Here is a 27224-nt window from a genome sequence, read left to right as displayed (position 1 = left end):
GCGTTGTTGTACAATTGCGGCTTGTCGGTTTTGTGGTGTATACCTCATTGTCAAAGAGTCCCTTTGAAGTAAAATCCATTGACGTTGGGTCCAACAAACGGGCAAGCTATCTTATGGGACCCTTTTGTCCAACCCATATGTTTAGAAGATACTTACCGGTATACGCACCAAATATAATTACATCACGACGATTACCTGCAGATGCTCCGTCTTGTTTGAAATACATTCGCCGTTCTTACCAAGGTTTTTCAAATTAATGGTAAAACAAGTTCCTGAAGCGAAGTTATTGCCAGTAATCCATGTTTTGTCAAAAAAAAAATAGTGGCCTGATCAATCTTCTGCTTAAACTGCCGCAGCGCGCTAATATTTTTCTAACTAATATTCGTAAAATAGTTTTCTTCGCTCTGAGTGATCCTGATTATTTTATTGTTACATGTAACTTTTCAATTTTCAAGATTTTCTGATGTCAAGCGTACAACTTAATTGGCTAACGAATCTTCCTTTCGCTCTAGTTTTCTCGCGCTTCTGGTTTTCCGCGTTGGCTGGTGAAGCCCGCGGAAGTTCTTGGTCTTTCGGACCATTATCTACAAACATCCTGACCAGTTCCATCTATTTTAAACTCATTTTATATCCAATTAGTTGTCTGCCTAAAGATATATATGTCCTAAAAATGTTCAAATTTTTCAAGGTTCGCTATATCCCCGATATAGTCCAAGATTAACATGCAAACAAGAAAATAACTTATTTTAAATTGCTATTGTAGGTATGAATATATAGTAGAAGTGTAAGGCCAACATTACAGCCAGTTGCAGGCAAACTTACACGTGATAAAATAAGTTTAAAACAGATGGAACTGGTTAGGATGTTTGTAGACAATGGTTTGAAGGACCAACAACATCAGCGGGCAAAGAGTGCGGGAAAGCTGCGGCGAAACACCCGAATCATAAGCTTTGCATCAAGAAATCAAAGTTCATCACAGTGGTGCGGTATATCATATATATACATCACACACAAGATATCTGCTTCTTTAAATAAGATCATCTTAGTCTTCACTCGTCTACATTGTTCCGTGTGCTACTCTTGCATGTAAAATATATAATACGCTCAACAAAATTCATAGCTTAATTTTTTTCGTACGTTGTAAATTATCGATAAGTTTGTCGTTCAGGGTCATTCCCCTGTAAGGGCACATTATCGAACACTTCCGATGGTCAGGTATAATGGATGTAACCTATTAGATTTTCGCACGCCATAATTGCCGCTGCTAAAGTAGATCAGACCGCTTTTACGTGAGTATCTGACGTCTGCGTTTTGGAACCTTCGTCCCAAGCCACAAGGCTTTGCTTGATATCGCCCTAACAAGCTGTTAATGCGTACTTCACCACAACAAGGATGTTCGTCCGGAATGTTCATTCATAATGGTGTTAATGATGATACGAGATTCGGAACGGAGGAAAGGATGATAATGGCTCCTGTGCTGACTGATAAGAGGATTAATGTGGAGTGAGCTTTTTTAGTGATTGACCCACAATTAGAGCAATAGGTAGATCTTTATAGGGCCTGTTCACAGTAAAACTAGATAGAAATGCCCCCATTGCATTTGGTGGTATTTTGGGGCGGATTGAAAAATTGATGATGTGTTGTCAACCACCTTGATGAATGCCGAAACGTGAAGGCCGTCTTCGGATGATCTTCAGTTGGTAGCCTATAATCTTGTTAGATGACTAGGGGGTTCCTATTACTGTGTCGAACGTTCCGAATCAAGTCAAGGACGTTTCTTTTATGTTTTATTTACTTCGGATCACGTACAGCAGTATGTAATGTCATTTTTCTATGTCGCGGATTCTGATGAGATTTTCAAGCGCCAATTCTAAATAACATTCAAGCTGAAGGTCGGCCGAAAGTACTTCTTCAATGAGGCCATATAATATTAGCCCTCGTTACTTAGCCTCCTAGTTTTTTTTTCATTTTTTCGAGACATGTTAATAATCTACTTTACATTTTGATACGTTTTTCATCGACCGCCGTTCTCACTCTAAGCGCTGTTTCCTTTGTCCTCGTTTCGGTGAAATCACTGCGGTATCTGCTCATTGTTTATTTATAAACGAGAAGTCCATCATGACGCTGGTAGACGGTGGTGAACAGTCGCCATTTGCGAAGAATTACTTATGTTCGAAGAGAAATCTGTAAAGCGACTGCGCTACGAGCTCCTCGTAGCACAGTCGATTTATATAAATAAATATATATATATATATATATATATAGCCTCTCGGTGGTAGCAAGATTAGTCAAGAAGAACCGAGAATAACAAATTGACGAGATGAACACAAGATGCACTGCAACTGTTGTTTCTATGGGGTAAACTGTTTTTTGCCACCCCACACGACGCCTTGAAATAGAAAATACTTCTTCGTGAAAAGTTTGATCAGTTACGAGGAGAATGATCATATGACGAGTAGCAAGTTGGTATTGTGAACTAAGTACACGACGAAGTTACGGGCAACTAACTGAAGTCGATTAAAAGAAAATTAAACTTTAAAGTTTTTATTAAAAGAAACAGTAAAAGAAGGTAATATGATCGAGAATTCTCATTATTAGGTCTGCTACTGTGCTTCTAGCTGAACGACACATGGTACTCTGTAAGCTTTTCAGACATATGATTTCATTGGTAAAAAGTCGCTAGGTAAGAACACCACAAAGTGATTTACATGTTGTGAAATACTGAATTGCATAATATGATTAGCTTGATTTTCATCAGCTCAGAACTTTATGTAGATACGATGGGTATTACTTAGTCTGATCGAAACCGAAATATATCATTGAGAAATGCCACGAAGCGCTGGAAATGGAGGGAATCGACTGAGCGTACAACAGAAGCTCTGCTAGTGTTGGGCTGTGCTATATATGATCTGTAAGCTAATGCAATAGCGGATGATGAAGTTAATACTACTATTTATAGAAAAAACACCGCTGACAGGTACCTCCCAGTTTGAATTGATCTTGTTTAGCCATTATTTTGCTGCATAATTTATTGATACAATAAATTAGCAATAATTATTGTTTGATTTGGCCGAGATACCTGTAGCATAGCTACCTGTCATGCGAATAGTCGCCAAGGGATGTGTTATGAAGATTATATTTCTCTAAATTTAAGATAAATAAAATAGGTAAACGTAAGAGTCACTATTTGATTCAGCGTAGAACGAGTTACCGGATGGAGGCATAATGAATATTCGACACTGAACACCCTCGAAATAATCACGATGAAGCAATATCTAAAAACTCTAACAAACCCCCCAAATTGAAAAAAAAAAAAAGGAAAATAATGTCGATACTTTTTTTCTTTTACTAGAAATTATGAAACTTCCGGATGAAATAGATTCCAGATACCTATTTAATGGAAAGAAAATATGTTACGAAGAGAATAAGAAGACGATACGACTATTAAAAACAGGATGTCTTGTTTATTATTAATTTAATTATTTGGACATTTGTCAAGGATTTTATTGGGGCTTCTTTCTTGTAGTAGTCAGTGACTAGAGTTCGTTCAAGCTTGTAAGAAGATACGCAAACGAGCGAACAATGGAATTACAATACCCTCGTAACCAGTAAATCCTGTGGTAATGTTTTTGTTTCAAATGTTAATACAATCGATTCCACGAAGGAGACAGAAAGACTGATAATGTTTTAGGTGAAAATGATTTATCGGAAGGACAAGTTACCAACTAACTCAACTGTGTTTGTCGTTAAGTGCACCTATATATATATATATATAATATGAGAGAGACTTTGATTTCCAATGAAAGTCTAAATGGGGCCAAGAACAGTGGTAGTTGAAAGCACACAACAGTCCTATCAATCCCATATTGATGAATTATTTAGACAAATCGGAATCATCGTCTCTCGATTTGGTATTACTGTATCTTCTGTTTCCATTTGTCCGCTTCTTCATCATCCACGTCTTATTGATTGCATTACGTTTTCGTCATTATGGTGCACCATATTGTGTCATTGAGGTTTATAAATAATTGAGGCTGATCGGCTCAGTCCATAAAACAAAAATCACAGCTTCACTGCGATGATGCATCACTAATATATCGCGTCAGTGCGGTGATCGGAAATCGCGAAAACTCTTGCTTCCATTTTTAACAGCAGAAGCAAAAACCCTTTCGTCGAAACTCTACACTGAAAATAGGCATACGTACGTTAATATCAACCATCCAACTGCTGATGGTCTGGCGGGCACTGAAGAATTCGCAAATAAAATCTTTCTGCCCTATAGATGAAGCTGCTTCTGCACTACTGAAGACGAATAGATTGTTACTTTTATGATCGTGTATCGTCCGTTTCGCACTTCTGTCTTCGTTCCCTCCTATTTTATGCTTTCGTTTGTAAAATCGAATTTCTGGTGCCTCTAACGCCTGAGGCTTTATCGGATAGATATTGAGCCAGCTGGTTGCCATTGTTGTAGTTGTTGCTGTGATTTTATGTCATCGGAAAGCGCCTGTCTATGATTTTCGCCTTGTTGACACAAACTGGAATAGAAAATGTAGCACTACAACAAAAAAGTAACGTGACATAATCTGTTAAAGTACACCGAGACCAGGTGACGCAGCGATGAGTATTTTTACATTAGATAATCCAGTCAACACCCAACTGTGGCCTTTAGATATAGAATAAAAACATAGCTTTTTAGCTCGGCTATAGAGCTTATCAGATTTGATTGGTTTCTGGCCAGATACGGTAGCACGTAATACGTTTGCCTTACGTTAATATTATTCAAACTTGCAGTACTTTCTCAGAGGATGCATAGCGTTCAATATAAATACGTGAGAGGCGTAGAAGGACTGAGGAACATCTATTCTTTCAGTCCACAATCGAAATTCGTTTAATGAACTGAAGAATTAAAAAATGTACGTATTGCTCTCGATACTTCGTTGTCTGCCCCGCAATATTATCATTTTAAGCGATGTTTCTCTCTAGGCAGGTCTCACTGAAGTGTTTAGCATCACCCTATCGAATGAAATTATTGGACGGCATTTACAAACAGGTGAACGTTCGTGGATAATAGTTTTTTCTCACACAGTAGAATTGGCACTCGGAATAGGCTATAGTTAAGAGCTAACGCGTCTAGTCCAGAAGGCCTCTGGCAGCGTTAGAGTTCGCAGAAGGCTGCCCACTCCCTGTGAACGTGCATTATAACGGTGGAGGTTCTAACGGGCGGCTACACGCACGACGTTAGAACTAGCACGTTGGCTGACCAACACTGGTTAGCAACGACAAAGAGAGGGCAACGTCTTGGTCCACTTCAGATCCATCAGCTCATTAGCGATACACCAGTTAAGCTCCAAATCAGCACTCATTGCCACCATTATGTTGGCGCAACTTAATCTACTGTCGCCTCAGCCTGATCTAATCAATCCCAAGAATGTAAGAGCATCTTCATACACTCGAAACGATTGATGTTGCCACTGTTTTTTGTCGTTCAGGAAATCGGTGGGAACACTTTGACAAAAACAGGGTACCCTTTCGTTGTCATCAACAGCTCTAAGTAATGATCTCACGTCGTTAATACTAGTAGATAGTATCGTCGCTAATACCGCTTAGGAGGAGGTTCAGCAGAAATCAACCAGAGGAACCTACTACCGTTGACTTCTGTTGAAGCAGATTTAGGTGCGCGGCTTGCGACAGTGTCAGACATTTCATTTTGTGGGTACATCTATCGAGCGCCAGCGTGCGATCAAATACCCTTCTGAATCATCGATAGCTAGCTACGTACAACCTATTTCAGACCACCCGCTGGTCAAATAAATAAAATACTGCTAGTATCTAGAACGATTCAACACACCATTACAAGAAAAAAATTATATTCAATATTTAAGTTCTATAGTAAGAATTGTTGACAATATGATGAAGCTATCACTGGACGAGCTGCTAAATGGTAGCACAAAATTTTGTCTGTCTATGATATTATAGACCGGCACGTATGTTTCATCGAGTAGGCTTTGCCTTATCTGTGTGAGTTGCCCTGGTAGAAAAGCAAGAAAGTATAAATACCGCCTATTGAATACATATGTGCTTACCTTCATTCCCGAAACCAACTGAGAATAGATAGATCTGTACATGTTTATGTAATTTATCTATAACTAAAACAATTAAATCTATAGAGTCGTCGTATACGTTGAAAGTCGAAGTGGTTCTGACTGAGGTCATCCCGTTTGGGCCATTAGTGTAAAATAGGGCTTCAAATATTGTAGGCAGTGTAGAAACCTACGCAGGCAAGCCAGGTTTCTCTATAAACATAGCAGAACAGCTAAAATGTCAGTGATGATAGCTGCGAGTCTCTGTAACTGTATTAACAATGCTTGAATACATTATGTGATACACATATACACATTTTTTAAATATGTTTTCAACGCTAACGCTGTCTCTGCGCCTGAGAGTTTCGACAGTACGGGCCCTGCTGTTTCACTTCTTGGAATAGTTAGAGAGATATCGTTCTATCCCTATTTTCGTATCTCACTGTGCAAATAAACACGAAATAAGGTGGTTTCTGTTTAGTAAAAGCTTACTAGCGAGTGTTCCGTAGGACTAAAGAACACTATCGTTGTAGAACGACATGTATCTGATAATAACATTTATTTAAAACATCTGTCTATAATGAATCGTTGAAAGAGGTCTTTGTCGTCGAACTACAGCAACTTCGTTGAGCATTTATCCACTCTACGGATAACTGCTCGTTATAATTTTCGTCGTTTTTTTCCTGCTTTTTTTTTTATCCTTCGCAAGGTACTGAGGCCTTACAAAAATGAAACGTTACCGAGCAAAGCGCAAAGTTTACATTCGGCTTAGGTATTATAAGCCTTCTGCAATGTCTAATGCAATGTATAACCGTACACAGTATTATATAATATAATAATATATGGACGTGTAAGCTTCCATTTGTATTAGCTTTCGTCCATTTCAATCTTACCGCGTATCGATATTTCACTTTGACTGTTATTAAACTGTGACACAGTTTATTGTTTAGACAGAAAAACGCTGTTCCTGACTCGGTTGAGGTTCAGCGGTTATTGTCCCGTCTTGTTGACCTCGTTGCATAATTTTCCTTATACTCACTTCAGCGAACGTTTAACGCACTCAGGCCTGTAATAAATGATAGAAATCTCTTAAAGGTGCACTATATTGTGTTTCCAGTAACCACCTCCACCTTGGTCTGGTTTCTACCTAAAACATCATTTTTGCTGGGATTTTCAGTCTAACCCATTTGATGAGCAGCAATATTTCCGAACTGGGATACGCCTCGAGCTGTATAATCGCTGATGTCTGCCTGCCTGACCGACCGACTGTGGGGCGCATTTTTGATTTTTTCCTTTTTTGAGTGAGTCGCTTCGAGATTTTGCTGGGAGATATTTGCATGGGTGGAAAAGTTACAGGGCTGACTTAACTATATCTTGGTCTGCTTTGTAAGACTCTATCCGTTCTTCTAACCGAATTTTTTAGATAGGGGCCTATGTAGAAAGAGAGAAAAATTCCTTACGCGAATCGAAAGCTCGTGATCGGCTCAGTCCAAAAACTACCACGTTCCTATACTTAAACGATAATAAGCATTGTCTGAATTTCAGTGCTGCCGCTACGGGGTGCTCAATGAACTATTGTTAGAGCAATAATAATAAGGGTTGCTGTGCTAGGCCTTGATAGTACCTGCTACCTGTTAGTTGCGGTATGATTATAATTATTAGTGTAAGATAGGTGATAGATTCTATTAAACGGGCGGACGAACCCCTGTGGCGTTATGTAGACCGCCATGTTCTCTACTTTCCTGGCTGATTTTAAGCAAAATTTGGTCTCTCTATCGAATGATGTGTTACGTCTTATTTGCAGCTTGATAGTAATATCGCAACACGGTCAAATCGTGTGCCTGCTGTCAACTTCACATACGGAGGTACATCCTAATGTGATAGCTAGGTTAGTGCTATTTGTCTAGTAAAGTATATGCACAGCTATCGCTGTTAATAAGATCACCTAATGACGAGTTCTTGACGCCGAAGAAGATCATAATTATATTGAGTACGAACAGGACTAAGAGAACTTGCTGGGGACAGTCAACGGAGATCGATGGTACCACCGGTACAAAATGGTCATGGATAAGATCAACACTGAACGTAAAGATATGCTCATAGACGAAGATTGTTTCCTAACGGCCAAGCCTTCGATAGGTTGAGATTTTTTTGGGTAGCAGCACTGCATGGAAGCGTCCCGGTGATACCAGCTGGAAAAAAAATAAACTTAGGCCAGGCAATACACTAGACCCTGAAGGTACTGCGGTGGTAGAAGTGAAGTTTCCCTTTATGGAGCTTTTCCTGTTCGTGGCTGATGTTGCCACGAGGATCTTGAGATAGGGAGAGAGAGAGATTTTACAGCGTAGAAGGCTAATTTAAAACTGCTTCCGACAAGAAGGGCACCGTCATATCTACTCAAAAGCTGTCTTCGAATATCATCAGGATCCAACTACTCAGACGCAAGGACTGAGTCAAGATTAGATGATAATAGGGGATCCTCAGGGTTTCGTCTTAGGTCCGCCATTATGGAACTTTCTTAGTCTCATGTCCTTAATCTCATGGAGCTTCCTCCGGATTGCGTACGCTGATGACTTGGTTATCACAGTGAGAGCACGGTTACCGGGGTACTCGAAACGCGTGCTAAGGAAGTGTTGTTTTATAAATCAATTACAAGTAACCACCTTACGCTAGCACTAGCCGAAAACGAAGGACACTTAGCAGCTGGAATGATAAACTGCAGATCGATCAGGTTTTTTTCCGAACGGCCGGCAAATATAATGATAAATATGGACGGATACCTGGGGCATACATTTAAATAGGGAGACGCACCGCTCGCATCCGGTAAGTAATGGCAAGGGCGCCTAAGATGACGGCAGAGCTCGCTAGGATCATGCTAAATAGATATGAGCCACGGGAACGCAAATGAAGGCTGTTCATATCGGTCGCCAAATTCACTACTCCATATAAACTCCGGTTTTGTTTGTATCGGCGTCCGCAGAATGCAAGGCGTTACTGCAGGGAGCCCAGCTTGTATCTGTCATCACACAATTCTGCGGTCCTAGTCCTAATAGGAAGGATATTTTGAAACGTCAGGGTTGACTAACGATGTTGGCCAGAGGGAACAAGCGGGGTCTAAACGAACTGAGATATACAGCCATGGCTACATAGAGTAGGAAGTAATACAAACCGGAAGCCGGGGTTAGGGACATCATCCCAATAATCGCGGACTCGATTGACAGCCCCGAAAAAGAGCTTTCATGCTATATAATCTAATTCCCGATGGGACACGGGAATTGTCGCAGTTAACTACACAGAATAGATTAGGCACCTTCGCCAATATGTGTACACTGCGCCGAGCTCACGTTGGTGAATCGTCTTGCGCTGGAACTGATGTTGTACCAAATCACTAAATAGAAACTCAGAGAAACGATTGGTGCCGGTCTCTGTGGCTTCACTCGATGCATCTGAAAACGGCTAACGAACCATACCGAGGACAACAACTGACCAGAAATGTCCTGCTTGAGGACAAAGCGTTAGAGAGAACAAGGGTGGAACAACTGTCCGGCCAAACAACGGACACAGCGTCGAATGCAGATGGCCCAAAAACCAGAGCCAGAAATTATGGCACGTGATTGGAACTTTAGCGAGAGTGCCCGGAGCATTGCTACACAGCCTGGTACGCTTGAAGAAAAGGACTATCCACGAGACTACCTCTGCCGGTAAAACCGGGAACTCTACAGGAAGACGAACCGTGATTATAAAATCGTGATAAAAAAAGGAAAACCGTGACTAATGAAATCGTAAATTCACCCTAGTAAGCTTTGGTTCGAATAAGTATTTGGATCAGTTACAAACAAGCGGCGAAGCAGCCGATGTTGAGAGTTTAGTGAGTCAGAGTTCTACGGTACAAAACAAAGGTCTTGGCAGTAAGATGTTTTATACAATTCTCTAGCCCCTGACGCCTTTCGACAAAAGTAATCTCGCCGAGGAAGTTATTTTGAATGGACTTTAAGAACAACTAATTATGATTGTGTTATATAAAACCTAATATATATATAGTCGTATAGATAATTTCCATGGAATAGATAACACTTGTATCAGCAAGATTTCCGCTTAAAAGTGTACTCTACCGTAGATCGATGACCTTATACTAATCATCATTTAGAACAAGTGCGATGTGATTATAATATTCAATTATACATTATCTAGACGGCTCTTTTCAAACAGAACAAAGGGTAGTAGGCTGTAGGACTTAGAGACTTTTCTGATTATATGGCATTGATTGGGGTCCAAAGGTGCATCTTTCCTATGATCATAGTGATGATCTAAATGTAGAAAAAAATTTACGCTAAACCCTAATCTCGTGTCGATTCATGCTGCTCTATCTAACTGGTGCAATTTTGAATATTTTTATTACAGTGAACTCGTGAAGATGCGCCAGCGGCGCCAGATTCAATTTGTGTAGAAAACGCGGATGGGAACTCAATTAGCGAACAATTACAATTGGATTTGACATCAAGCGACGATACATTAGTGGAGTAGACGGGTACCCGTGACCAGGACTCGTTGGATACAATGTGTGTCTTTTGGATTCATACCACTGTTCTTTTGGCAGCTGTCATTACTACGGCGCAAACCTATTGGCTGTAAGTATAGGGAAACGGGAACTGTTATATGATGATATGATATACACATTAGGGATCGAATATAGGTGAGCAATCTCTCTATTGACGGCTTCAGTTGACACGCTTGATCTGACAGTATAATGTGCGAGCGACTTTTGCCGCGCGATTTACGCGTACACGTGTACATATCGGTATGCAACACGATCATTTGCCGACCAGTGCCAACAGAAACATTAGAAATAATGCTTTCATTGGCAACATTGGTAAAACACAATGCGTCATCGGATTGTTTGCCTGTTCGCATACAGCGCCCAACCCTGTCTCGATTGAGTATGAAAATCCGTTTCGATAATAGTTTGTCGTCTTTTTTCTTTTTTTCGGCTGTATCTTAAGTTTGGGAGACATTCACGAACGGGATCGAAATGATGTCTGGAATCCCGTTGAAGACGATGGTTCATCCTTCACGAGTTTGTCTCCTACGGCCTTCGAATCTGCCGCTAGCGGCGCTGGCGTCGTCGAGCACGTGGCCATCTGCGTGGCCACGCTGGGTGCTTCATCATTGTCGTTTCCTGGTTAATGAGCGAGGAATAATCGTTTCATAGAGAATGTGACCTGGATCCGGGTCGTGCTCTATAGGGCAGTCGCGTTTGCCTCCAGTCTCTTTTTTGATTCATCTCGATTTTGACTACGATGATACCAGCGGTTTCGTTTAAGCCACGAACGTGACCGTTCTTCCTGTCTGTTTCATTGTGTGATGTAAACATTATCCTACTGCAATACCACGTGAATTTATGGTATTTCGATATTTATAGTGTCGACAATAGCAGCAGTGGTCCTATGTTTGTACACGGTACTTCGGGCACTGCGTGGCCGGCGGAAGAATATTTGTATTCACGTATGACTAAAATAGGATGTTTGAAGGAGTGTCGTAATCGCGCTATTGTTGGTGGTAATGGGGTCTATCCATGTTGCGTGCAGACAATGCAATAGAAACAATGATGTTTAGCTTCTAAAATGTGCTTGTAATCTTGTTGGGTTCATCACTAACTCCGATGTTAGATGGACGACCATTAAGTGTTAGTCGGATGAAAAGCCAAATTCGTTAAGAGCGTTCGTCCGTACTTCGTTAAACTGCGTTTCCGAAAACGTCCATTTCTCGTAATCATATCGGATCACCGGCGGCTCGATCGGACGTAATACCCGCCAGCGAGAGTTCTAACGATAACTATTCGCATCAAAAATGCATACAAAGAAAATGTCCGCCTTCCGTCGACGTTCAACGAGGAACAACGTAACAATAGAAATTACTCCTATATATATATATATATATATATATATATATATATATATACACGTATAAGTAGACTACGGGCGAAGATATCTATCTGATAGATTGGCATTGGCGTACCACTTTTTGTTTGCTTGTGTTTGAGTCAAATGTCACAAAAATTGATGAAATAGGCATATGATGAATATCACACAATACATATATATGCAATAATGAAAGTTATTGTCAAAAAAACGAGTGTGAGGTTATCAGAAATAAAACTATTAATAATGAAAACAGTCAAGCTTCCCGTAGTCCCGTAGCTTCCCGTAGTATTGCCAGTCAGAAGCTACAATTACCAAGCTCCCAGCCGTAAATATGACATGTAATCAATTAATAAGCCTTCGAATCGTTTACATTTATCCATAATAGACTCGATGTATTTATTAGGAAAAGCAAACGGCCTGGAAGGCTTGAAGACACGATATTTTGGACGATTGATGGGTTCCTAGTTTGCTTTGATATGAAAAAGCAAGAATTTTATCGGAAATACACTGTCTATTTGAAACATTTATGCCTGTAGACACGTGGCTCACCATAATAGATAGAGAGATGTTTTCATTCGATTTAATATTTGAGTTTATATTTGCTGCGCACAACGACTCCTCGCGTTTTTTACGGTTTAATATCGGTTAGGAACAATCGAATTACTACGACGTACATAAATTTTCATTAAGTGAAATGGTATTGTTTCTCCAAAACCTGTGCTTATCTATTGAACAGAACATTGTTGGATGTTCACGACTTTATAGGCTCTGAAAATTTCAGGCCGAAGAGAGCTTCCTGAGCATAATATGTCGTTGACTACAGGCCCGCCAGGGTTGTTGAATTTACCTTTCCTACAAAACAAAGAACAACCGGTCCATATTTTCCAAGGTAACTTTGCCCGTAGGACCGCTATAAAGGCAGCTGAATTTTTCCTCATGCATCGGATGACTTCTGGTTGGGACTTTTGACGCTCTGCTAGAGATTAGGATGGAGAAGGCAGTCCCGGTTTCTAGATGGTGTCAACCTTTGATAATGAATGAGTATTCTATCCATACACATTGACCGGTAGAGTGTATACGCTTATTGGTCTGAATTCGGTGTCATAACCTGTTTAATGTATATATATTTCGGGATAGCTGCGTGACTACCGAACTGCCTTCAAGTGCAGTAGCTTTGGCTAAACGAAATTTAATTTTATTGCCGTCGGTGAGCATGAGGTCAGCACTCTTCATTTAGAGGTTATAATTACATGCAATAATAGTACGGCAATGAGGTTGAGGCCGAAATAGCCCTCGAACGCTATTTTCACTGAGCGCTCCTCGTCGGACTGATCACGACGAGGAACGCTCAATGAAAATGGCAGCAACTTATGATGATGGTAAAGCCCCCGTCGTCACGCACGGATTCACCAGCTGAAGCCGCTGTGATGTGGTACGGCGCTGCAACAATGCGACTTTGACAGCAGCGAAATCATGAACGCTGACGACCATGACGATACTGCTATACTTCATAGTAGATATTAGTGGTATCATTAGAGTAGTTCATTGGTAGAGGAGTGTTTGGACATATGCGTGTGTGTATCTGTGTCGGCATGTGAGTGAAGGCATGTCTATCGAAAGCATCGCCCAGTCTGGGCCACCAGCATTGCCAACGGAGGGTTAGAAAACCCCTTCGGTGTCCCGTGCTCTTCCCCTTTAACCCCCTACCGTTCGCCGAGCGTTCAGTCGAGCGGCTCGAAATGGGTAAACTGGCGAGCCCTTTCCCTTTAAATAATATAATATCGATAAAAGCACGTAATACTGGCGGCCGTCAAAACAACGGGAGCAATAGCTGTGTGGCATTCATTGCGTCATCGTAGTTCTGCCGGTAACACTAATGGGTCATGTCCGTTGTTCTTTGTTCCGCGAAGGTGAAAAGGCCATTGTCCGTGCAAGGTCGAACGTTTCGGCGGAAGCTACTGCCGAAAAACTGTAAAGGCAGCAGGAAATATGTCTGTGCTGTACCCTATCGCTGTTTGCATCCTAATATTAACGAGGATTGTTAGTTACCGCTGGAGTGTTTCAGAGCTTCAGCGTAACTTGCGATCAAAAGTTGAGTTGACATGCTTGTCTAGTTGGGGATACTCCCGTTCAATTGAAACTGAATATAGTCAATCAAACGAAAAAAAGACCCGAGGAAACATCTTTCTTTTTTTATGCAACTTTCTGTTCCGTATAACAAGCATGTTCCGATGCATACGGCAGCTAAATACAATATTTGCTCGTATTTTCGCTACATCGACCCTTTGGCGCATTGCTAGCGTTGCTATGATTTCCTTATGTCTGGGAAACTGTGGTACGGTCGTGGCTCCTCCATTTTGATATGAAACTCTTTAGCCTCGACGGGCGAGCGTATTCAGTTCTTGATCGCAACCACGACGCAATTCTTTATTCGGAATTAAGCAGCCGTGAAATATAAGCAGCGATACGAACACACAAGAATTAGTCGTTTATTTCGCCCATATTACGATGCAATACACAATAAGATAATTGTGATAAATGTGCCAGCGTGGTCCAAATGTACCGGATGTGAAGTAGTAATTATTTACGGCAAAAACTCAATTTTGAGCTTCGACTCTAAAAACCATCCGAAACGATGCAATCTTATCGTCTAACTCCAATGAGTTCCTTTTGCCGTTTGGTTCAGTAAACATGACAAAAACGGCTGACATAATTTCTTATCGGTCCCCTTAACGGATGCCAAACAAACATAGATGTCCCGTTATGGATGACAAATGTGTACACGTAATCGTTTGCATATTCCAAGTTTTATTTACATGTATCGTACGTGATCTTGCATTTATTATGACTGTTCGTGACTATTCATTGTTGCGCTTTTTCTGATGACCCATTGTCTATATGGCAATACACCTGATCGGTCAGAGCATCGACGGCAGCATCGGTTTTGAACACTTCTGGATGGATGGCACAGTCGACCTTACAAGACAATGATACTTCGCTGTTGAAATGGAAACCACACCCAGCTTCTGGCCTTGTATGTTTTTTTTTCTATACAATAAAAATTCGACAAATGTGTCAGTTTGTCTTTGCGCCGATGGCATTGTATGCGACGATCCGTTACGTCGGCTAAAACGTAGATCGCGACCGCGATAACATGACAAGCGTGCTTTCGGAGAACGCCCAAGACTAAGCTAAAATCGCCATATTTATCTGCTTCGAACGAACTGGCATGTGTCCGTCTCTATGTAGGAGAAATAAACTTAAAACGCCTCGGAAGAAAATTGCCTTCGATTGTTAATTTTATGTTTGGCCCCAATGAATTTTGATATTACAGTATCAAATCTTCACCGTATGTATGAATAAGTGCTTTTTATATAAAAAAAAATACGTAGCTTCTGTACGATTTACTCTCGAGATTGAAAACTATGTATGTGTGTATTTATAGTATATTTTACATATACTGGGATGCTAATAGTAGGAATAAAGGCACAATTCTGTACACAACGTAACGTATTCATAGATAAACTGGCCTTCAGGATCACTGTTTAAGAAGATAAAAGTCAGATGAGCTTAATTGCACACTGAACTCAGCCTAGCTGCACCAGAATACCGGTAGTATTTGAACGGTCTAGCCTAGGTTTTGGTGAGTGACTGCTGCTTAGCACCTTCGTCGATTGGTAGACACTTACGGTTCCGGACAAAAGACTTATCGATAAGGCACAGTTTTTATTAAGAGACCTACCCAAACACTTTTGCCGCCTCGTTGTTAGGGAATGTCTGAGAACAATGGCTCTCTTCTTCATAATATGCGCGCACATGGTTTATCCGAAGAACCTAAGGTGCGAGCTTGACAGTACGCTTAAGATATCGCTCTGGAGAATAGGATTTCTGCTAGCGTTTAGTCAAACTGTAGTATATGTCCTATTGATTGTTTGCTTTGCGTTTCAGCGTTTTTATGTTTGCTTTCGGGCTGCTACAGTCGGTAAGCAATACTAGCGGTTTTTTTTTTTTCACGCTACAGATTCGCCGCATTTTTTGCGCAAAACCGTTTGTTTTTCCTTGCAAAAACGCCTATCTAGGTTTCCTTGTGCGCAATCGGCCCACACGAACGAATTTATCTCATTAGCCAATTGCTATAAGGACCGGACCCTGTTCACCGATCATGTTCCGAACATCCACCCGACAGTGAGCCACACGATGTCTGCCTGCTTCCCAGAAGCGCACTGTTCCCATAAACATCGTGCTTCTTCTCCGTTTACTGCCTTTTTTCAGTCTCGAATTAACTGGTGGTAAGGCAAAATCCACACTCGAGAGCGAGAGTTTTTAACCTTGCCGATGGGTGACGTTGAGGCGAGCCTCATGGGTTGCGGTCATACGGCCAGATGCATAGACCCCGGAAAGAATCAACCGGTCGGTAAAATGACGAGGTTGTCATTTTCACGAAAAACCAAAAGAAGAACGATGATGTCGAAAAAATGTGGCATAAACTGATAGTCGACCAGCTGTATAGAACGAGGACAATAGTAATAACAGGGAAAGCAGGCTGGCTACTGTTAGATGGCTCGAGGAAAGGTTAGCTGAGCTTGAGTGATGAGTCGAGGTCGATGAAGTTCCGAAGAATTTGCCTTTCCCCCGCCATCACTCAAGCCTTCGTCCTGTCAGCAACAAACGACTATCGTGCACGGCATTATGACAAGGGGAAATCAACCACTAGTCTGAATGAATGGCCACTTCACATGTGGAACGGCAAGGCCTCGCTTCGTCAGTAATAAATGCTAAAAGAGTATACGCTAAAGGGAAGTCGATGTCTCCGGCATGTTGGCAATGATTACCTATGACGTAACGAAGATACACAAGTAAGGGTGATCGAGTTAAGTGAAAACCGTACCACAATGTCAAAATTGGAATAGGACAGATTCGACAGAATATGATGCATTCATATGTGTATAAATATACAAGTTAGTCTGCTTAAAGCAACCAAACATAATACCTGATTCACGTACGTGTCAAGATGTCCACAGACAGTGTCTCTATATTAATATTCTTCACTTACTATATGTGCCGTTAAAGGTTATCCCCATGAAGGTTTAGTCAAACAGCTAGTACAGATCTAGTTGTTATGAAAAAAAATAATATACAGGGTGGGACATTCGAATTCAGATGAACTTCAGTGATTACTTGTTATAATGGGCATTTGGTTATCCGTTGTTCTTGCTACAAAGAAAAGGCCAGCGTCTTGTGGAATAAAAAGAAAACAAACAAATTATGGTAAAACAGAAAATTATGGTTTTCAGACAACTAATGTCCCTCTTTGCACGAGACACCCCCCCCCCCCCCCGCCAAAATTGAATATCTCACTTGCAATAGACGGTTTAGATTTTTGCCAGCTTTCGTGTGGGTTTCGAGAGATCTGGTCAATGATTTTGGAAGCGTGTCAGAAAATTCTTAGAGTTCGTATTAAAACACCTAAGATTTTTCACAGGAAAGTCAACGGTCATTTTATAGAGAGGAATATCAATTGTCAATCAAATTGTCTGTTCATAGCCCTTTTATTTCCAGTTTGTTACCAGCGTAGGATCTGGTTTTGTTGTATTTGTTTGCATGTAGCGTTCTCGAGTGACACGCTAACGAACTTATTGTTACTGGTATCGATTGACGTGTGCCTAGTATTAAAGCCATTTACAGATTTAAGAAGGAATATTTCAGAACTTACGAATTTGCTATCAACTCCAACCTGTAATCGCAATGAATGGTGGTTTTATTAAATATCAGAAAACATCAGAGAAATTTCTACCAACTGAGAAAGAATCGTTGCATTATCTGCCTTTTTTTTTCGAATTTAATTAAGTCACCCTGTATATAGAGCAGTCGGAGCTACGTGGTGTATTCTCAGAGTGCTGCGGAAGGCACTGAATAATAGCTTTTACAGGTGCCAGTATACGGTACACCCAAACGTTGATTTGATACCAAAGCTCTAGTAACTGTACATACATCTGATGGAGGCAGGATGACCGCGGTAAGTGTTTCGGCCCACCAGATAGGCCTATAAATCAGCTTCAAGTACCCAAAGAGAAACATTGATCAGTAGACAGAAAAACTTCTCGCCATTTCTAGGTGTAATAAACAAATTTTCTCCGATAGTGATCTGATGTTGTTGTTGCTATTGGACACATAACAACAGCTATACGGAATGACAACAGTCGGCGTACGTCACTGACGGAGATCGAAATCAAGGTATTGCTTTTTCTAGATTATCCGTCTAAAATACAAAAACCTCTTCACTATTCGCTGCTATTGTTATTGTTGTCATCGTGTTCGCTCACGATTCGGAGTGATCTTCGTTCCGTTGTGGAAACCGTGATCTGGAAGGTAATGGCAAAAAGAAGTGGCAGGTGGCTGTAGTCTGTGCGGCATATTACGAGCTGCACGCCGCTAAAACGAAGAAGCGGGCAGAGCCGCGCCTCTTCATCTTGGCGTCACATCCGTTCGACGTGGGCCCTTTTCCGGTGCAACTCCCGTTGACATTGAGATAAGAGCAGCGATATTTGGCACTAAATGTTTCCACCGTAATCATCACCTGGCCGAACGGGCAATGTCGTTCGTTAAGCAACGCGATAATCATTCTATTACTCGCAAAGAACGACAAACCCTCACGTGCATTACCTCAAGTAATTCGTATTGGTGACACGCGCAGTATACGATACTCTTGCTTGGTGGCTGGTCTGTCATCTCTAAAAATGCACTCCTGCGTACACTTCCTAATACATTATTGAGCATGGTTATATTATGTATGTCACTGATAAGCCGAGCTCTGTGGCTAGGTAATTAATCAATAGGGTTCATCATTGTGTACACGCAAACGGTAACGTTACGTCATTTCATGTTACGATGGTTAGACAGCTCGATCCAGATCGCGGCAGTTGCCGATAATCCAACAAGCGACATGCATTGATATCAGGTTTTGTCAAAGGCAAAGTGGGCTGTTCGCTCAAAAAAGTGATACAGACGGAAAGAGGCAGAAGAATATGTAGTGCCATTTCCCCAATAATTAGGCTTATTTCTCTAGCACGGCATATGTTCTGCCGTCTGGGTTGGTATTGGGCGCTGTCTTGTCGTAGCGAGGCGTAACAAAGGTCTCTCCTGTTTTCTATTCTGTAACTCCAACGAATCTTACTATCACGCTATGCATCATCAATAGGTCTTGATGCGCGCTAGCGTCAGAGACAATATTAAACGCACTGTTTTGTAGGTGATTGTGTTTACGTATTCGTATATATCTATCATCCGTATATATTTTTGTGCTATTTTATGGAAGAACGAAAATAAAAGCGGCATTTACGATTCATTCGATCCCGCTCACGCTTCTCGCTGTTGGATCTAGCATCTGAAAGAAATGCAAGCGCGAATACTTTTGCTCTATTAGTAGTCATTCTCTGGAATGACTTGGATCGTTACGAAGTTGCGCCCGTTGATCGCTTTTCGTTCGCTGATGTGTACCATCCCCTGTGAGCGGTTGCACTGAGAAATTAACCCAGATTGAGCTTGACGGCTTTGCTTGCATTCTCGTTCAACTTCTCCCTGCCATGGTGACGATCTAACACTCGGTGGATGGCGTCTGGGCAGTTGTGTGGCAGCTTAGTAACCCGGCTAGCTACGTAGGACTAAACGTCATTCGGGTTACGTCCAGGGGACTCTATACAAATCCGTGAAAAGAATGTTTCATGCTCGATACGTACAACCGGAGCGGCGGCAGTGCGCGATTTACGCTGCTTCTGAGCCGACCGCAGTGGCGATGTGCGGACGCGGCGGCCATGATGACATCGATACTCCCAGATAGGCAGATAGCGAGTTATCCGTGTTACCTGTTGTTGACACGGTTCTTGTTACTGTTGTTAAGCGTAGTGGTGCCGGCTGATGCATTCCGGTGATGATGATGACGCTCATGATGCCATCGCTTAGTTAAATCTATTGTCGGACTTAGATGACGGAGGAAACAAATGTTAGCACGGTATCTGGTGGCCTATTGAGGCGCTACATTTTGCCTTCTTACCGCCGCCGCTGTCATCAACCCCGTCGAGTTTAGCATTCACGGACCGTCATTTACGCCGCGGTCTTGATACTGGTTACACAGTGGCGACAGATTGTAAGGCCGTCGCCTAATCGAACAGTGAGCGTACGATACTGGAAAGAACCGGGTAGTGGTTCTTGGTGTAGGGAGATACCAGAGGGAGACGTGGCATAGAAGATTTCAGTATAGGCTACATAAATGGCAGACATGTCTTATCGATACACCGTAAAGGATTGAGAAGCTCACAAGTCCTTGTGAAGAATTTACTCTTTTAAATTACCCTCAGTTTTAATGACATCACATCACCAAGCTGATTCAAGTGGGCATCGAACCGTTAGTCTCCAGCTGATAGGTACTTCGCTCTTTAAGAAAATGTTATCTTTTATTATTGGTTACTTATTTTTTCTCCTGATCAACCCAACAACTACAGGAATCTAAAAGGGCTAAAATCTAAATACGAAAACGGTCAGCTTCAATGTGATACAGTTGTGTGTAAAAAAGTATAAGAAATGCGTCCTTACGGAATACACACATTTAACATATTTAAATACCGCAATTTCGAGAGACAGAAGATGAGGCTTCGCTTGCGTGTATTGCCACGCCATGGCATGACGCGTGTACGGGCCATTGACCAAAGAGAGGCGACAATAATAACGTGATACACGTGATAACGTTATAACGGTATAACAACTGAGCGGAGCGCATAAATTCGAACATAGCAGTACGAAATGTCAACTAATAATGTCAACGATAGGGCGACATTTACGCTTAAGCAACTTAATTTGATTAATTTGCACTTAATAATGCAATGGAACGAACAAGCAAAGCTGTACAGTTTACTACTTTAAATGCTAAACACAATTACTTATGCGAACCTGTATCGCCTAAACGGACCCAAGAAGTGGGTACTTCGATACATTTTATGCCGGTCTCCATGGCGTGCGTGACTCGTATCTTCCGTGAGGCCACAGGAGGGCGTTAAAATCATCAGCATCTTTAGTCTGTACGGTGCCACCGACTTCATCTCCATGACCTTCGTAATGACGGCTGCTGTGCAGTACTCTATACTACAACTGTATCTTGGCCAGTTTTTAACCTTTTACTACTTCCCGTTTCATAGAAAAGCAACTCTCTAAAGCAACTCCCGCTGCCGGACCCCCTACGAACTGGCTAACTTAACGGTTCGAAAAAAGGATCACATAGGTAGAGTCAAACCAGAACACACAATATGGCATCGCACCTGACCCGGCGCGCACCTCGATTTATCGCGATCCTCATAGGGAGCAGTCAGTTTTTTGCCTATTACGATATTGGTTTTATACTGCTGGCCAATCTACGTTCTTCATCGTCTCGCACCACCTTTTCACTAAGTTTTGATTATTCGTGGTGCTCTCCAGTCTCTTTTGTAGAAGGTTACGCATCGTGTGTTACAAAACGTCATTGCAACAGTAGCAGTTGTCGCTTCTTCGAAGACGAGCAGACAGCAGCATCCTGGAGATGAAACATAAGGGCTGGGAGTGAAGGTGGAAACGGTGCACAGAAAAGGGGACTGACGTACTATATTAAGATCTCACGCGGGGTGATAGGGTAATGTAGTGCCAAAGCTTGTCTTGGCATGACGCTGCAACCGAGGTCATTGTGGTGTGTAGCTGTTCGTCCAGCCGTACGTCGGCCTAACGCAGATGATGAGTGATAAGTCCTATCCTCTGACGGCCTACGTCACGATGTACAAGGGTCGTCGGTGTCGTCGTAACCCGTTTCATGCGATTCTGATACCCTGCCTAATGTCCGTGAGCCCTCTTCCTTTCTCGGGCGTTTTCGGCACTCTGATCCTTCGTGCCCTAGCGCCCAGAGGCAACTCCGTGGAGGCAACTCAGTGGAGGCAACTCATCCGACTTAGAGCTGGATTAAGGGCGGAGTCATTCTTAGTGATTGTTCCTCTGTTTTTCGTTCACTCGTTTTCCTGTTTTTCTCTTATATGTTAGCTACTTCATCGGTTATCACTTGTGCTCTTGGCATTACAGCCGTTGTTTCTTCGTCGCCATTTTTATCGTCAAATACTCCGCATATAGGTGTGATAGAGCAATAAAATATGTCGGTGCTTTTCTGATTAAAAAACTCGAAAAATCTTTGCATTTGAGAACACCAGGAGGGGCGTCTGCGAAATCTATACTGCAGCCACTCCACACACCACTCGTAGTATCGTTATAGTTAACTATATATGGGCAGCTATCTTCATCAATTGCAACTAAGGTTAGACAGCTGTTAATTGATTACGCTTAGTTTTTCATAGACCTGAGGTGTATCTATCCTACACGAAAGTTCCTGGTGTAGTTTTGCCGCATCTGTTTTCTGCATTGTGCATGGCTGTTACCTCAACCCGTATCACTGGGGTTTTATTTTCGAGTCTAGTCGTGACTCATAAATGCACATGGCGGCCGTACACACGGGTTGCACTATGGACCGCGAAGCAAGCGTCATTGTGGGCCAGTTTTCGCTGTTGTTGTTGTTGTTGTTGCGGCTAGCTACAGACTTCATTGGCCTCTTCACCAGAATGGCGTGACCCAACTCTGCCTCGTCACGGCTGTTTGCAACGAACAGAGCGACCAACTGGCGCCTGGTCCCCACACACGTTTTCCCCCACCCGCACCTTCTCAAAGCTGTGGCTATCGAATCGAGATCCTGCCACAAACAGGGCAGATCATCACACAGTTGTGACTAATGGTAGTAAGGAGACATGCTACCTTGCCTATAACGCAATGGCTACTTTTTCTTCTGCTTGACAAACGGCCAAGCCATCATACTATTTAGGGAATGATAAAAAGTTCCCGCCAACGACCATGCTTCAACACCATTTTCACTAGAAGTACGTTGACACGTCTAGAGGGCGAGCTAAACGCCCCTTGTCCCATCCCACTCTTCTATCCCTTTGCCCACCTTGTACAACATTTACAACTCGTCGTACTCGGTTTAAAGAGACGGACAGCACTATAGGCGTTTCCCGCCCGGCAGTGGCGAGCGACTTTGGCTCACACGATGGGACTCGATAAAGAGAAAGAGACGAGGTAGAAAGTAACATACTGCCTTTTGTTATAGTAAAGTAGATTTTGTGTGCCAGTAGTTGTAAGCGGCCACTTAACGATGATTGAGACGGCCATGATGGCGATGCTGATCGACGAAATGTGTTTTCGGGCATCGAATAGATCGCCTTATGCATCATCGGCAGTCGGTCCGCGCGCAATGCGTGCTTGACCGTATATTTCTACGAAGATGAGCTACGAAGAGGGTGATGAGCGCGTGAAAAGCACTTGAGTCATCGACCTGTTGGACGCACCTTCATATAGTATTGTAGCAGTCTTGAGCCGCTGCAGGATAAGTTCATGCAGCGTTAGCTATTAAAAGCTAGAACCAGGGCGCTCCGGTCGACTGAATGGAATCTAAATATCGGCGAGCTTGCTCTGTTGTCTTCGTAAACAGCGAATTACATCATCGAAAAACGCGTCCCGACATCACCAGATACTATGTATTGTGTCACTTCAGGAACGAATAGTACACGCGAAAAGATGACAGCGCCCGTCATAAAATCTAACTATGCACGATCTTCATCAGTTAGTTAAAGAATTAAACCAGTATATTTGTCGAGTGATGGTCTTCGCTTGATGGAAGCGTATACATATGCTTGTATGTATGCGGATAACACAATGATATTTTCTGAACGTGCCGCAAGAGCGGGTCGACATGTCGACCTAGCTGTATCACGGTGCAAAGCGAACCTTTAATATATACGTTTTACGTGTGTTTCGTTGATGACTGTTGGATAACGCGACTACAAATGATATGTCGTTGCTAGCAAATCAGATAAGAGTTGAACGGCGTGCAAAGGACTTCATTGCGATTGTTCATTGTCAGTTAGTAGCTGTAGATGCCAGAGTCCTTTGAAGTCAAAGGTGACAGGTACGAGCACCATAACCAGAACTATGCCTGCAGGAAGTGATACGAGGTGCCTTTAACTGGCTAACTGACCACTGAATATATGCATATTCTATTTGTTGCAAATGCTAAAAAGATATGCCAGAATTTGTCATGCTTAATATGATTCTAGTTAATCCTTTAAATATGCGTATAAGAAAACAATTTATTCGACTATTGAAAATACTTGGATATATTACCTTATACACTAAGCCATTACCTTAGACACTGCACCGAAGCAGCAGAAATCTACTGCACTTCAAACGACAATTTGAAAGCAAGGTCTTCTAACTTCCAACTTTAGCTTACTCGGTGCGGCCCGTTCTGCCTTGCAGCTTTACAGGTTGGCGTTATCACGGTTCTGTGCGTCCATAAAAGAAAATCAGTCTCTGCGTGAATTCGTGACGCTTGTATGCACGAAATCCTTTGAGTACAATTCTGGCGACATCGATAAGACCAATCGTGATCTAATATCTGAGAACTGGCCCGAACGTAGATGAATACAGACGGCGGCCAACTTTCAAACCTCTGTAGATGGCGCCTGTCCCACTGAATGTTGTATGGGCGGACTGCAAAAGAGCTCCAACAACAGTGGAAGCGGTACTTGTGGCAGCTGAATTTAGTAGCAGTAGCATGAAATCGTCAGTGAATGAATGAGTATTTGAAGCTTGCTGTTCCTTTCGTTTCTTATTGAATGGGTTTTGTCACTCAGACGCGCTGAGTAGCCGATCTTGTCAGGCGTATGGACCTTTCGGAATAACAATTCGGTGACTGACCGCTATGGCCACGGTGGTGGCTAGAGTGATCGCCACTCGTGACTAACGTCCAATCAGGTCGAGAAAAATAGACAAACGATGTATCGAAAGATGAGCGGGAGGTAAATGTGCTACGATGAAAATGTGTCGTCGTAGACATCGTGTTGCCAGCCAGCAGGGCAAGCAACTCTCGGGGCGTTGGTATTGTCTGTGCGCCATCTTCAACCTCTATTTTGCCGCTCGCTACCGTTTACTACATATAACTAGATAGATTACTTAGTAGCCGCATAACAAAGGATAGCAACGTAAACAGTCAAACAGATAAATTGTCGAAGAACAAGGATACGGCATGCTAAATGGAAGCTGATCGACAGCAATTATCTATCGACGGCGATACTTTTCTGTGTCATCTTGCGAAATTTATCTGATCCTATGACTAGCATGCGAACATCAACGGAATAGCCTAATTTCATTGCGTTTACTTAGTTAGAAGGGAGTGGCTTGACAACTTGGAACTTGAACAGTTATCAACTTTGGAATAGGTTACATTGGAGATCTCATTACTGTTGTTAAACTTATGTTACATGGACGCATGCTCTTTTGTATATTACAACTATTTCCTGAGGCTCACGGATGTATGTAGAAATTAATAACGTATAACCTTATAATCGTATGTACAAAAAAAACGTGTAACGTGTAGTTTTCGAATAGCGGGATACGAGTACTATAGGGCGTGAACGTCGTGTTAATGGTCACGCTAACAGTTCTAGTTACTATGTGCTAAAATAATCATATATTATACAAATAACTGATTAGTCAATTACTTTTCGACGACTCCATATTCGAATTTCTGCCGAGTATCCGTGGTGAGCGCCGAAAGCGAGCATCCACACTGAACCACCCCGAAACCCCATTGACTTTCGTGGCGGTCATTGGCACATTTTGCTACGGCTGCTGGCCATCGAATTGGATGAAGTTCTAATAAATTAACGGACTAACGGCAGGTTTCCCTAATACGTGCGCGACTGACTGAGCTTGTGGTCCGTTTGAATAAGCCGCTACGGCCGCGAAACGAATCAGTAGATAAGCGAAACTCCCTGATTACGATCATCACTGTTTTCCACCTCAGTTGAATTTCAACGATAAGAATAATGGCGGCACTGACCGTTTTGCTAAGGGCAACTATACTGACAGCAAATGAATGATCTTAGTCTTTTTTTTCTAGTTCTGTTTATGCGACTTTGCCATGCTTCGAGAGCTGCTATTCCCTATTTTTTCATCCAGCTACAAAACCAGAACGTCTAACTCTAACCAGAACTCTATTTCCATATGAGCCGCATGGTAAAGCTCGACTTGTCGGCTCTACGATGAATTCGTTTGTCTAAGCTCCACTTCGGCTGAATATGGAGATCGTAATTATGGCGATGTCACCGTCGGATTTGTGGCCGGTAACTGTGCGAACAAACGCCCAGATCGTCGTGGAGGTAACAGCAGAGACAAGCATCTTCGTCCTCTACGCCATAGTAGTGGTCGTATGAGTCGAAGGAAGACCTTATGCTACCGTTGGTTGTTGTTGTCCCTGCTGCCGTATGTACCTAATGGCGGCATCTGCGACGGCCGCGGCTTCGAGGTAACAACGGGCGAGTATTTACTTTGGTACGAGCCGAGCAAATACGAGTTCAAGCACCACATACGCATCGATCAATTCAGCTATAAAGTATTGCTACTGGCTTTCGTGCTATTATTATTTTGTGGCAATGCGGTGTTCGAACGAGACTCTGTTAGGCTAAAATTGACCATGCTCTACATATGTTACAATAACATATGTCTAAACGCCTGATGTCGTCCCACTCCAGCGTGAAAAAAAACACGATAATACCGATAACATAAAAACAACGGCAGTTAGTTAATCACTCAGAACGAATTGATCAATCGCCGTTTTCGTTCGTTTTTGATAATATAATTGCATTAAATTGGTAATTTTTTTGTTCGTGTCAAGATAATAAGCTACAGAGAAGAGCAGGTTCTGCCAAGCCGACTTCGTCCGTAAGACGTAGTATTCTCAATGGCCCTGTTTTATTGTAATGCATTGCACCAATTGTCCTTGTTCAGGGAGGGAGGTATTCGGCACTTTTTTTCTGTAAAATTTAGGACAGCAAAGTTAAACATCCTATCGACATGATAAAGTCGGCCCCTTTCTTTATATATTAGATAATTATCTGATGACTCTACGAAGCCTTCCTTCCGACGAGCTTGCCAGTCTACGGCGCCAGCTGCCACCACCGCCGCCGCGTTGCTAAGGGGCTGCCCCTTCTCCCAGGGCTCGTCCAATTAGCTAGCCTCGTCTGAGACTACTCTGGCCTATTCTGACCCATTAGGCCTTCGACGATGTTTACTTTGTTGTCATTGTGTGTTTACCTTCAAACGATTA

At 42.3% G+C, this 27224-nt stretch overlaps 1 protein-coding gene and 1 long non-coding RNA gene across 10 annotated transcripts in view; one reads left to right on the top strand and one right to left on the bottom strand.

Annotated features, from left to right (window-relative positions):
• LOC111246677 (protein Wnt-5b-like) overlaps positions 1 to 27224 on the top strand; it is a 105940-nt gene that overhangs the window by 20098 nt on the left and 58618 nt on the right. For 3 of the 5 annotated variants that reach the window (XM_022796666.2, XM_022796663.2, XM_022796662.2), the window contains exon 2: positions 10482 to 10708. The exons of 1 other annotated variant lie outside the window; for it this stretch is intronic. In XM_022796666.2, the coding sequence (XP_022652401.1) occupies positions 10638 to 10708 (71 nt within the window). In that variant the 5' untranslated portion in view covers positions 10482 to 10637. Of the gene's footprint in view, positions 1 to 7250; positions 7382 to 10481; positions 10709 to 27224 lie in introns of those variants that run through there. One more of the 5 variants, XM_086982352.1, reaches the window with a different exon arrangement.
• LOC147756829 (uncharacterized) overlaps positions 1 to 27224 on the bottom strand; it is a 66644-nt gene that overhangs the window by 20047 nt on the left and 19373 nt on the right. For 3 of the 5 annotated variants that reach the window (XR_015322898.1, XR_015322896.1, XR_015322895.1), the window contains one exon: positions 6608 to 7146. The exons of 1 other annotated variant lie outside the window; for it this stretch is intronic. This is a non-coding gene — a long non-coding RNA (uncharacterized LOC147756829). Of the gene's footprint in view, positions 1 to 3459; positions 4556 to 6607; positions 7147 to 27224 lie in introns of those variants that run through there. One more of the 5 variants, XR_015322897.1, reaches the window with a different exon arrangement.

The sequence above is a fragment of the Varroa destructor genome, unplaced genomic scaffold (assembly GCF_002443255.2).
Source record: "Varroa destructor unplaced genomic scaffold, Vdes_3.0 BEIS01000003.1, whole genome shotgun sequence".
NCBI classification, from domain to species: Eukaryota; Metazoa; Arthropoda; class Arachnida; order Mesostigmata; family Varroidae; genus Varroa; species Varroa destructor.
This window is presented reverse-complemented; position numbering and strand designations above follow the sequence as displayed.